We start from the raw sequence: 12,378 nt of genomic DNA, 5'->3' as shown, positions 1-12,378 counted from the left end.
ACTGATCTCCCTAAACTCCACATTCTCACCTGATCTCTGTCAAGGGCAGGAAGAAGCCTGTGTCCAGTTCTCCAGATGTGTTTTCCCTTTCTAATTGATTCAACCTCACTATGTTGTGTGTCAGATAACTGAAAGTTTGGGCAGGAGATGTCTAAGAAGTCTTGTTGTTTTTACAAAGACCGTTCAAGATAAAGGAACAGGTTCTGTCAGAGAATGTGGCATGGTAATGAACCCCCCCCCCCAACTTTCTGTAATGGCCATCACAACCTGAGGACACCCCACAGTATCTATATGAAATCGAATATTTATGAAGAGTGATCACTGTTGTAATATTGGGAAACACAGGAGCCAATCTTACAAACAACACAGAAGTGGCTGATCTTCACACCCAACCCCTACTCCTGCCCCATTGTCACTTGTAACTCTATTTTTTTACTGATAAAGATTGCTTTATAAATCAGGTGTCCCACTGTCTCCCTTCATGTTAGAGTCGAGAGTGTGGTGCTGGGAAAGCACAGCAAGACAGGCAGCATCTGAGGAGCAGGAGTATCGACGTTTTGGGAAAGAGCCCTTTATCGGGAATGAGCCTCATTTCTGACGAAGGGCTTATCCCCGTAATGTTGACTGTCCTGCTCCTTGGATGCTGCCTGACCTGCTGTGCTTTTCCAGCACCACATTCTTTACTTTGATCTCCAGGCACCTGCAGTACTCACTTTCTCCTTCATATTAGAGCCTATTAACTTAAATATCCTCCCACTATTTGTCATAGAATCGGCAAGCATGGGGATATGTCTTATTCTGCCTCATATTTCCACCATCCTGCGGCATCTTAACAAAGCTGTTGGAAATACAGAACGAATGAAGAAGAAAAAATTCCAAACACAAGTCAGTAAAGATTTGAGCATCCTTTCGAGGTACAGTTTTCTGTCTCATTTACCCTTTCGTACATTACAAATTATTACACTTCCATTTCCTACAAGAAACTAATTCTTGGGAGAGCCATGGACCTGACCAGCATTTATTGCTCACCTTTAAGTTTTTTTTAGATTAGATTCCCTACAGTGTGGAAACAGGCCCTTTGGCCCAACATGTCCACACCAACCCTCCAAAGAGTAACCCACCCAGACCCATTTCCCTTTGACTAATGCACCTAACACTATGGGTAATTTAGCATGGTCAGTTCACCTGACATGTACATCTTTGGATGTGGGAGGAAACCGGAGCACTTGGAGGAAACCCACGCAGACACGGGGAGAACGTGCAAACTCAACACAGACAGTCGCCCGCGGCTGAAATCGAACCTGGGACTCTGGTGCTGTGAGGCAGCAATGCTAACCACTGAGCCACCGGTTGAGAAGGTGATAGTGAACTGCTGCGGTCTGTTTGGTGTCAGTAGATCCACAATGCTGTTAGGGTGGAAGTTCCCAAACCCAGTGACACCGATGATGTATTTCCAAGTCAGGGTGATGTACGCCTTGATGGGGAACTTGCTGATGCTGGTGTTTCCATGTATCTGCTGCCCAAATCCTTCCGAGTGGTAAAGATTGCAGATTCAGAAGGTACAGTGTTGGTGAATTTCTGAAGTGCATCTTGTAGATGGGCCGTTCCCCTCTCCAATCATGAGCTCAAGGCTACTTGTCTTCCTCATGCTTCTCTGACAGACATCAGCAAACTTCACACAGACCAGGAGTCAAATTGAGGAGCTTTTGGCTGTGAGACTCTCACACTGAAGACAAACTGCTGTCTGCACCCCAAGGTGAGGGCAGTGTGTCTGTGCACTTGCTCTGCCTGCACACTGCTGCTTTTGTGCATCACCAATTTTATCTCATTGCACTTGAGGCACTGATTGATTTCCAGGGGAATTAATCCGAACATTGAGCTAATTTGCCCCAAAGTAATTCCTCAGTGAATTTTCTAAATTACATTCCTAAATTATTTTCATAAATGGTGTGAGTAGTCCATTTTGTGAAATTACATTGTGTGTTGTGTTGAATTCAAAAATCTTTGATAAAATGGGCATATATGGTTAAAAAAAACTCATCAGGTCTTGGAGCATCTGTGGAGAGAGAACGTTTTGAGTTGATTATGATTCTGTTTTGAAAGATCTCTCTCCACAGATGCTATGTTCACTTTGTTTCTCACTTCATAGATGCTATTGGATCTAGTGAGTTTCTCCAGCACGTGACTGTTTTTATTTCACATCTCCAGCATTTTGCTTTCATTTTAGAAATCCTAAACTTTTTTATAAACCTGTGTAAAAAACCTTGATAAATATGCAGTTTCGTGGAGTAAAGTTTTCCACAACATTTCTATCTGTTGGTTGCTTTCCAGGATAAGTCAGTTTGTACAGGATAAGGAACAGAGCACTGTTTTGATCAATCTCCTGATGCCCTATCTCTTTAAGCCAAACACACCACAGGTAAATGGTGTGTGTGTGTGTGTGTGTGTGTGTGTGTGCGCGCGCGCGCGCGCGCTTGCATCTGGCATTTTTCTTAGATTAGATTAGATTACATTACAGTGTGGAAACAGGCCCTTCGGCCCAACAAGTCCATACTGACCCGCCGAAGCGCAACCCACCCATGCCCCTACATTTACCCCTTACCTAACATTACGGGCAATTTAGCATGGCCAATTCACCTGACCTGCACATCTTTGGACTGTGGGAGGAAACCGGAGCACCCGGAGGAAACCCACGCAGACACGGGGAGAATGTGCAAACTCCATACAGTCAGTCGCCTGAGGCAGGAATTGAACCCCGGTCTCAGGCGCTGTGAGGCAGCAGTGCTAACCACTGAGCCACCGAATGTTAATATAGGGGTCACTGGAGATTAAGGAGGCAACACTTTTGATGTGGTGTATTGTCAAAGCCTACCGGAAAGGACATGAAGACAACCAGATAGACTATGAAAGAGACTTAGAATTGCCTTTCTGTTCAGGATCTTTAATGACTGTGTAACAGCAGCGCTGAGGATTCGGAGGAGGTTGTGCACTTCCAAGGGACTTGGAACAAGTCCCTTAATTAGAACATAGAACATAGAACATAGAAAAATACAGTGCAGTACAGGCCCTTTGGCCCTCGATGTTGCGCCAATCCAAGCCCACCTAACCTACACTAGCCCACTATCCTCCATATGTCTATCCAAAGCCCGTTTAAATGCCCATAAAGAGGGAGAGTCCATCACTGCTACTGGCAGGGCATTCCATGAACTCACGACTCGCTGAGTAAAGAATCTACCCCATCTGTCCTATACCTACCACCCCTTAATTTAAAGCTATGCCCCCTCGTAATAGCTGACTCCATACGTGGAAAAAGGTTCTCATGGTCAACCCTATCTAAACCCCTAATCATCTTGTATACCTCTATCAAGTCACCCCTAAACCTTCTTTTCTCCAATGAAAACAACCCCAAGTGCCTCAGCCTTTCCTCATACGATCTTTCTACCATACCAGGCAACATCCTGATAAACCTCCTCTGCACCCGTTCCAGTGCCTCCACATCCTTCCTATAGTATGGCGACCAAAACTGCACACAATACTCCAGATGCGGCCGCACCAGAGTCTTATACAACTGCAACATGACCTCAGGGCTCCAGAACTCAATTCCTCTACCAATAAAAGCCAGTACGCCATATGCCTTCATTACCGCACTATTTACCTGGGTGGCAACTTTCAGAGATCTGTGTACATGGACACCAAGATCCCTCTGCTCATCCACACTACCAAGTATCCGACCATTAGCCCAGTACCCCATCTTTTGCCTACATGTCAGTATGGTCAGGAGATACAGCTTTAATGTGATTGGAAAATGAGCCAAAGGAAAGATGAGTATTGAAAAAATAAATAGGGCTTTAAGTTAAAATGATCAGGAATGGACAGCCTTAGAAGACAGTGGAAGCAAATTCAGCAATGACTTTCAACAGAGAGTTCGATAAACACTTGAAAAGAAAAGATTTCCAACAGCAGTGGGAAGAGAGCAAGGAGGTGGGGCAACTTTGATAGCTCTTGGTGGGTTGAATGGCATCTGATTGTGTTTGATTCTCTGAATTGGTGGCGCGATTTGTAACTGAAAAATGTGTTGCTGGAAAAGCGCAGCAGGTCAGGCAGCATCCAAGGAGCAGATTTGTAACTGGTTTGGAATGGATAGGATTTCTGTAACCAGTTATTGATAAATGGGGCCAGTCTCCCAGACAACCAGATAGTGTTAGCTGGAAGCTTTTGTACCATTGCATTGGCAAGCATTTGGTTCTGATTTCTTACATTGGACCAGCTACTGGTGATAAATATTTTCATTGTGATATCTGGCTGAGAACCATCAGCTCCAGGTGATTGACCAGGGGAATGGGGTACAGTAAAATGTGAGTTGTATGTCACAAACCTCCTCATGGAGTAGAAAAATATAGAGTCTCATCATTTTCTGCACTTCCCAAAGGATACTGAGATTGACATCCTGAAAACCATTCAGAACCTCCTGCAGCACTGCTCTGAGCCCGCCACGTTCATCAAGCCACTGGCTGCCCTTTTCTCTGTCATTCAAAACAGGCTGTCTCGGCAGACCCTCTGCTCCATCTTCCAGGTATAGTTACACAACAACTAAGTAATGGATCTGGATGATTGTTTGTTTTTCAAAGTTGTTTCTCCATTGCTTCAGAAAAGTTGACTTTGTGTTGTTTTGCTTTTCTAACCTTGTCTATATTCCGAACTGCTTAGGTATCAGTTATGTCTTGGAGGGTATGCCCTCCTTGAGGTCAAAGACCATGGCTCAAGTTCCCCTCTAGACACTTGAGCACTAAATCCAGGTTAACTCTGCATTGCTGAGGGAGAGCTGCACAGTCAGAAATACTGCCTCTTTCAGATGAGGTGTTAAACTAGGACCCAGGCTGTTTGCTTGGGTGCATGTAGAAGATCCCATGGTCACTATCCCGAAGAAAAGTAGGTAGATGTGCTGGCCAATAATGATCAGTCAACAGTTGTCACTTTTCGAAAACAAAACGCTCTTTATCTAGTGATATTGAATTGCTGTTTATGGGATCTTACTGTGTCAAAAACTAGCTGCATCTTTTTTCTTAAATGTCACTCACTCTCTCCTCTTGCCTTCTCCCCCTCTCTGTCTCTTCCTCATTGTAATTACTCAATGGTTTTGTCAGACAGCTTTGTGTATTATGTTCTTTCTCCTCTCCTGCTCAGAGTAAACAATACTGCTTCCTGTTAAGGTAATAACATTCACGTAGGGAGGAAATCCATGGGCAGAGCTCTGAGCCGATGTTGGGTCTAGGCTGTGCAGCTGCTTTCAGGTTGTCAGTGCTGTTTGATCACTCAGTGGTAACAGTTCACCTGCTCGTGAAACTAGGTACGCAATTCCAATTAATGCGGAAATTGAAATGGATTAGGTTTGATGTTGTTATGTTGAGTAATAAAGAATGAACAGATTAAAGAATCACCATTCATACTGCAAAGGAGAAAACAACTGTGGATGTTAGACATCTGAAGCAAAAGCAGAATTAGCTGGAGATGCTCAACAGGTCTGACAGTATCTGTTCTGGACTCAAATGTAGACTGCTTTCCCTCACAGATGCTTCCTAACCACTCATTTTCCCGCTTGGTAAATTAGTTATTTCTGGATGAGGTATACAAAAGTCTGAAGCTGAAACCCCGATATTATTGAGATTAGACAATTGCCAGTTACCCTTTGCAGTGGAGTCCCCAGGCATTTGTTGTCCACAGTGTCCCAGGAGTGGCTCGGGCTGTGATGTTGCAGTCTGTGCTCTCGATCTGATGTGGGAGTGCGATTGGCGTGTGTCAGGCCTCCAGCTCCATTTTGTTCAGGACCCGGCTTGCTAAACGGGAAGGGAAACAACTTCACTTTGGTGTTGATAATGAAACCACAGAAATGTTTTGGCGCAGAAGGAGACCCACTTGGCTCATCTTGTCTGCACCATCTCTTCAAAACTGGCATCATTAGCTCATGCCAATCTCCTGCTTTTTTTCCATAACCTTGCGCATTGATTCTATCCGAAACACCATCCACTCTCTCCTTTTCCTCACAAGTACAGTCAGTTCTCCTATGACGCGACGGTTGCATTCCTGTGCTTTAGAAACAGTGCTTAAAATGTTGGCATTGTAATCACATTACAGCCAACACACGTTTTGAAAGTTCACACTTTAGAAACAGCGTCCCTAATTCATCAATTGTGTTACATTGAATTTATGTTGACAAAATTTGGGTTATAGCTGAAAATGTGTTGCTGGAAAAGCGCAGCAGGTCAGGCAGCATCCAGGGAACAGGAGAATCGACGTTTCGGGCATAAGCCCTTCTTCAGGAATGAGGAAAGTTTGTCTGTCTGGGTTTCCTCATTCTTGAAGAAGGGCTTATGCCCGAAACGTGGATTCTCCTGTTCCCTGGATGCTGCCTGACCTGCTGCGCTTTTCCAGCAACACATTTTCAGCTCTGATCTCCAGCATCTGCAGACCTCACTTTCTCCTCAAATGTGGGTTATAGCAGAACGACCTGTAGTTGCAAGTCAGGATACTGTGTGGCTTGGAGGTAGGCATACAGGTGGCATTCCCATGCATCTGCTGCCTGTGTCTTCTGAGAGAAAAAATTTCCTATCTTCTGTCTCCTAAAAGGATGATCCTTAAGAGTCTGTTTAATTCTGCACTTATCCACAAGAAGAAACATCCATTTCAATTTACCTTGTCAATGCCATTCAGGATTGTATAAACTTCAGTCAAATTATCTCTTGCTCTTCTAAACTCCAGAGAAAACAAACCCTGCCAGTCCAGTCTTTCCTCATAAGGCAACCTGCTTATTCCAGGTATCAATCTAATAATCCTCTGAACTGTCTTTGGCATGTGCATTGTAGATGGTGGACAGGCTGAGGGAGTCAGGAAATGAGTTACTTGCTCCAGGATTCTTAGCCTCTGGCCTCCTCTTGTAGCCTCTGTATTTATATAACTGGTCCCAATGGACTCAATATCTCAAGTTCCAAGATGAAAGACAGCTTAACATAGATTTGCCATACTTATTCATTAATGATGTTTGAAAGGTGTTTAGAGAGTTATTCCTGCAGTTTTTAGTACTTTGTGGCATTTATAATCTTGTTTTGCTGAATCTTGTTTTTAGTGAGTGCGCTATTTAGATGTCAGATCCAGGCTTTGGGATCTTCAGCCTGCTTATCCACAGAATTAGACCCAGGAGTAATTAGATTAGATTAGATTAGGTTCCCTATAATGTGGAAACAGGCCCTTCGGCCCAACTAGTCCACACCGACCCTCTGAAGAGTAACCCAGCCACGCCCATTTCCCTCTGACTAATGCACATAACACTACAGGCAATTTAGCATGGCCAGTTCACCTGACCTGCACATCCTTGGCCTGTGGGAGGAAACTGGAGCACCCGGAGGAAACCCAGACAGACACTGGGAGAATGTGCAAACTCCACACAAGACAGTCACCCAAGGCTGGAATCGAACCCAGGACCCTGGTGCTGTGAGGCAGCAGTGCTAACCACTGAGCTGCCCCAAAGGGGGGGAAGCACTTTCTCACTTAACGGGTAGTGGAAACTTGAGGGATCCCTCACCACCTCAAAAAAAAACTGTTGAGGTTGGAGATAAAAATGGGCAATTTTAAGCCTAAAATTTATACTTATTTGTTGAATGAGAGTATTGGGGTTAGGGAATAGAGAATGATCAAAGACGCAGACTGGTTATGATATAAAATTAAATGGCCAAATTACCTTAAAAGGCCGAATTGTCTTTTCCTCTTCCACAGCATTTCAGATTATGCTGAATCTCATTTTGCACTGAGAATTTGCCTGATTATATGTAAAATTACTAACTCTGTTGTACTTTATTTTATTTGTTTATTGCCTTTTCTTTATTTTAAACAAAGACCTTGGCTGATCTGGACAGCAGACTGGTGTACATTACAGAAATTGTCACTAAGGTAAGATGAAGTTTACCCCAAACTTTCTTCACTAGTTAGCAGAAAGCTTATGTTTCTTTATGCACACTTCCTAGTTCCAACCTAATCACTTTTTGTTTCAGTTAAATGCCTTTGATCGACAACATCTTGATGACATTGATTTTGATGAGCGCCTGTCTGCATTCCAACTTACCACTAAATGTATCCGAGAGATGGGAACATTGGATATGGAGTATCTGATTGCAGTCATGCACAACTGCTTCCATTCCATTCGGGTTAGTATAGACCCTCCCAACACACATTCACTTAGACACATTCTTCATTACACAAAGCCAGAAGCTTGAAGTTCATAAATCCGTTGAGTAAATTTATGCAATAAATTTTTCTATAACATGGAAAATGCAAAAATAACTCAGTGATGTTTAAGTTCTCATTTTCCAAGGTGTTGCCTTCCTCTGTCTTTGTAATCTCCTCCACCTCTATTACCCTCTGAGATATCTCCGTGGGCGGCACGGTGGCACAGTGGTTAGCACTGCTGCCTCATAGCGCCAGAGATCCGGGTTCAATTCCCGCCTCCGGCGACTGACTGTGTGGAGTTTGCACGTTCTCCCCGTGTCTGCGTGTGTTTCCTCCGGGTGCTCCGGTTTCCTCCCACAGTCCAAAGATGTGCAGGTCAGGTGAATTGGCCATGCTAAATTGCCTGTAGTGTTAGGTAAGGGGTAAATGTAGGGGTATGGGTGGGATGCGCTTCGGCGGGTCGGTGTGGACTTGTTGGACCGAAGGGCCTGTTTCCACACTGTAAGTAATCTAATCTAATCTAATCTGTACTCCTCCAACTCTAATCTCTTTAACCTCTGATTTATCACGGTCCATGCCTTCAGTTGCCTGAACCCCCAAACTGTGGAAATTTCCTCCTTGCACCTTGCTTTTCCCCTTAGATGATCTTTAATGCCTCCCTTTTTAACCAAGCCTTTGGTCATTTGTCTAATAACTCCTAATGTAACTCAGTGTTGAATTATGTTTGATTATGTTCCAGGGAAGTACATGGTCATGAACTGTACATGTTACAGTGCTTTGAGCAATTAAGTCACTAAACTCCATCCAATGTTCACAAAACCACCACATACTTGAGAGTTTGAGCATTAGAAATGATGTTTTTCCTCGTTTTAGCTAGCTCGTGAAGAGCAGGGAAATCTGATTGACCTGATCAGCAGTTTGAGCTGGGATTTAACGGTCAGCTGTGCTTGTCAAAAACTTTGAGCTGTTTTCTTTGCAGCCAAACTCTCCTCCATTCAAATCATCGAACATTCTCCAGACACAAAAGCCAGGAACATCAGCAACACCCTCAACTCCAATGTGCCCTATTTGTACATAAGTAAGACAGTACTAACTGGTTCTACAACAATGTGGATGACAACTATTTGCCTCTAATTTTTCTTCTAGTTGGGGGAGATGACTCTTAGTGACAGCGCGACACTTTGCTTGACTGAGATTATCCGAAGAGTGGCTTCTGTTGACTGCTCAGAGGACGAATACAAGGAAGTAATCAACCGCACTTTACTGGAGACCTTACGGAATTGTCTCAAATCAAAGATTGAGGTAAAAGATTATAAAGAGAGTAACCTAACATGAGCTTTATGGCCACAGCGTCGGATGTGTCCCATTATTCACATGAGTGATTCCTGGCCCTTGTTCCAGCATGACAGAGGAAACAGCTGCTGAATAGATTAAAATTAAATCTGAAGATACTGGAAATACCCAGTCCTGGCAGCATCTATAAATAGTGAATCTGAATTAGTGGTTCAGATTGATGGCCTTTTGTTAGATCTTGCGCCCTCATGGAAATTCACAGACCTGAGAGGTGACCTGATAGAAGTTTATAAAATAATGACAGGTTTAGATAGAATTGAAGGCAGTTGTCTTTTCCCTAGGATGAGGGATTTCAATACTAGGGGGTACATTTTTAAGAAGAGAGATTTAAAAAAGACAGAATAGGCAAATTTTTTTACACAAAGTAGTTCACATATAGGATGAACTTCCTGATGAAATAGTAGATGTTTAATTACAATGTTTAAAAGACATTTGGATGTTTACATGAACAGGAAAGGTTTGGAGGGACAGGAGCCAGGAGCAGGCTGGTGGGATTAGTTTATTTTAGGATTACATGTGGCGCAAATTGGTTGGACCGAAGGGTCTGTTTCTGGCTGTATAACTCTGAGTCTAAATGAATATTTTAAAGAAGAACTGTATCTTTATCAACTTTATTGATCCACGATTTATCGAAAGGGACATTAAGATTCTGGAGCCAAGATGAATAGACTCTGATGCATACAGCTCAGTTATTACCTAATTGAAAGGTCAGAACAAGGTCAGAAAGGGGCTGAATGACCTCCTGTACCTACATGTGTGTATTTTGACAGAATTACACCACCGTTGTGCTGAATTCACTTTGCTCCATTTTAAGCCTGCTTCCCTTGCTCCATTTCTGTTTGGTTTATTGCAGAGTGTTCAACAGGAATACACAACGCTACTTTGCTGCTTGATCCGGACATTCCCCCAAAGACCAGAATTCCAGGACCTGGTGCAGCTAACAGACCACGATCCGGATATGGACTTCTTCGAGAATATGAAGCATATACAGGTGGGTAATACAGACCATTTATTTTTATACATTCAGAAATTGGCAGTAAAATCCACCCAAGAATGGGGTCTTTATTGTGGTTGAGAATTAAATTAAATAACTGAAAATTAGCTGTGTTTTTAAATTACCTGGGCATTGAGGTTAAATAGTTGGAATGATAATGGCAATTAAAATAAATTGAGAGGTGTGCCTGGGCAGCAGGTATTTCGTTAAACTTGCCTTTCATCAATTGACCTTTATGTTAGTATGAATATTGCAGTTCCTAAGAACTCTAGCATTTGACTCTGTGACTTTACATAGTCAATGCTTAATGTATCTGTAAAAATCTCACCTCTTGCAGTATTGAAATGGGTAAAAATTGAATGTGAAATGGTGAATGTTCTAAATAGAAGTAAGCTTAACAATTTCCAGACTTAAATTACAAGAATCCTGTTTGAAGTTGCACATTTCTCTCGAGAGGTTTGTTACGCTGCACAGCAACAAGCAGAAAGTGAAATAGTGACAATAAGTGAAATATTTAACTCTGATATTAACTAACTGTGGACTTCTTCACTTCAAGTTAATGTTGCAGTTGTTAAGTGATGACTTGACCATTTCCTAAGAGATACATTCACCAAATCCCATACATTTGTATGTACCCCTGTATATGTGCGTATGTGTGATATATATAATATATATGTAAAAAATGTAGAGATAGAGAGGGAGGACTGATGGCCCAAAGATGGATACTATTATTTTGCCCTCTAATGTCTGCTACTAACAACCGAGGGACAGCTGTTTAGTGTTCTAGTAGTGCTCCAGCAACTTAAGCAATTTACTGTTCAAATCCCATAAAGGGAAAGTTAAGTGGAAACACAAGGAAGCTATAGTAGGGAAGAAGGCCATTCACCCCAGCCACGCAATGATGTCATTTACCCCAAACAAAACCTTCTGCTCCCACCTTTCTTTCTCTTTGCACAAGCTTTCAATCCCCTTTTCTCATCATTTACCTATCCAATCTAATCTGAATGGTTGACAGTGTCTCTGTCTCAATCATTGGGCCGGATTACAGCACGTGTGTGTGTGTGTGTGTGTGTACACACATACTAAAGCTGTCTTATTGCTACCTGATAAAATGATCATGGAGCTTCTGGATTTTCATAAAATAGCATCGGCAATTGGTCCTGTTATTCTTATATATGCTGGATTTATTTCTATTGGACACAGTTCAGAGAAGGTTCACTTTCCTGATTGCTTGGGTGATTGAGGAAAAGTTACGCCCACTGAGCCTATATTCATTGGAGTTCAGAAGGAGGTGGGTGCTGAGTGAATCATGGAGTAATCCAGAACTAGGAGGCCCAATGTAAAAGTTCATGATGGAAATGAGCAATGTCTTCCCTCAGAGGGTCCTGAATCTGCAGAATTCCCTCCCCCATAGTGCAGCGAGGGATGATCATTGATTATACTCAAAACTGAATTTGTCAGAGTTGCAATCTGAAAGGGAATTGAGGATTATTGAGGATGTGGTTGGAACTGGAGGATAGATATATGGCTATGATCAGATCAGCTATATGAGAGACTTAACAACTTATTTTTGTTCCAGTTTCTTGTGTTCTTATATTATATTCTAAGATCCAACTGCATCACTAATATCCTTCAGGAAAGGGGAACTTGTTGCCTGGGTGTCATCTCAGTTATGTGCCAATACGACTGGTTTTTAATGTTCAGAGGACAACGATCATGATGTTACCAAGATCACATCAAACAGCAAAACAAGGTTCTAGGTGCCATCTTATCAGCTAATACCATTTGAGTTTACAATGAGCAGGATTTGGCAA

At 42.7% G+C, this 12,378-nt stretch overlaps 1 protein-coding gene across 3 annotated transcripts in view; it reads left to right on the top strand.

The window, feature by feature from the left end:
• The window catches only part of utp20 (UTP20 small subunit processome component), a 114,907-nt gene that overhangs the window by 56,633 nt on the left and 45,896 nt on the right, over window positions 1-12,378 (top strand). For all 3 annotated transcript variants that reach the window (XM_043709794.2, XM_043709795.2, XM_043709793.2), the window contains exons 31-37: window positions 770-914; window positions 2,332-2,419; window positions 4,430-4,573; window positions 7,888-7,941; window positions 8,043-8,195; window positions 9,364-9,519; window positions 10,424-10,561. In XM_043709794.2, the coding sequence (XP_043565729.2) occupies window positions 770-914; window positions 2,332-2,419; window positions 4,430-4,573; window positions 7,888-7,941; window positions 8,043-8,195; window positions 9,364-9,519; window positions 10,424-10,561 (878 nt within the window). The remainder of the gene's footprint in view (window positions 1-769; window positions 915-2,331; window positions 2,420-4,429; window positions 4,574-7,887; window positions 7,942-8,042; window positions 8,196-9,363; window positions 9,520-10,423; window positions 10,562-12,378) is intronic.

The sequence above is a fragment of the Chiloscyllium plagiosum genome, unplaced genomic scaffold, assembly GCF_037043375.1.
Source record: "Chiloscyllium plagiosum isolate Xiang-an unplaced genomic scaffold, Cpla_swu_hap1 HiC_scaffold_19, whole genome shotgun sequence".
Taxonomy (NCBI): Eukaryota; Metazoa; Chordata; class Chondrichthyes; order Orectolobiformes; family Hemiscylliidae; genus Chiloscyllium; species Chiloscyllium plagiosum.
Note: the sequence above shows the minus strand (reverse complement) of the source record. Positions and strands in the feature narration are given on the sequence as shown.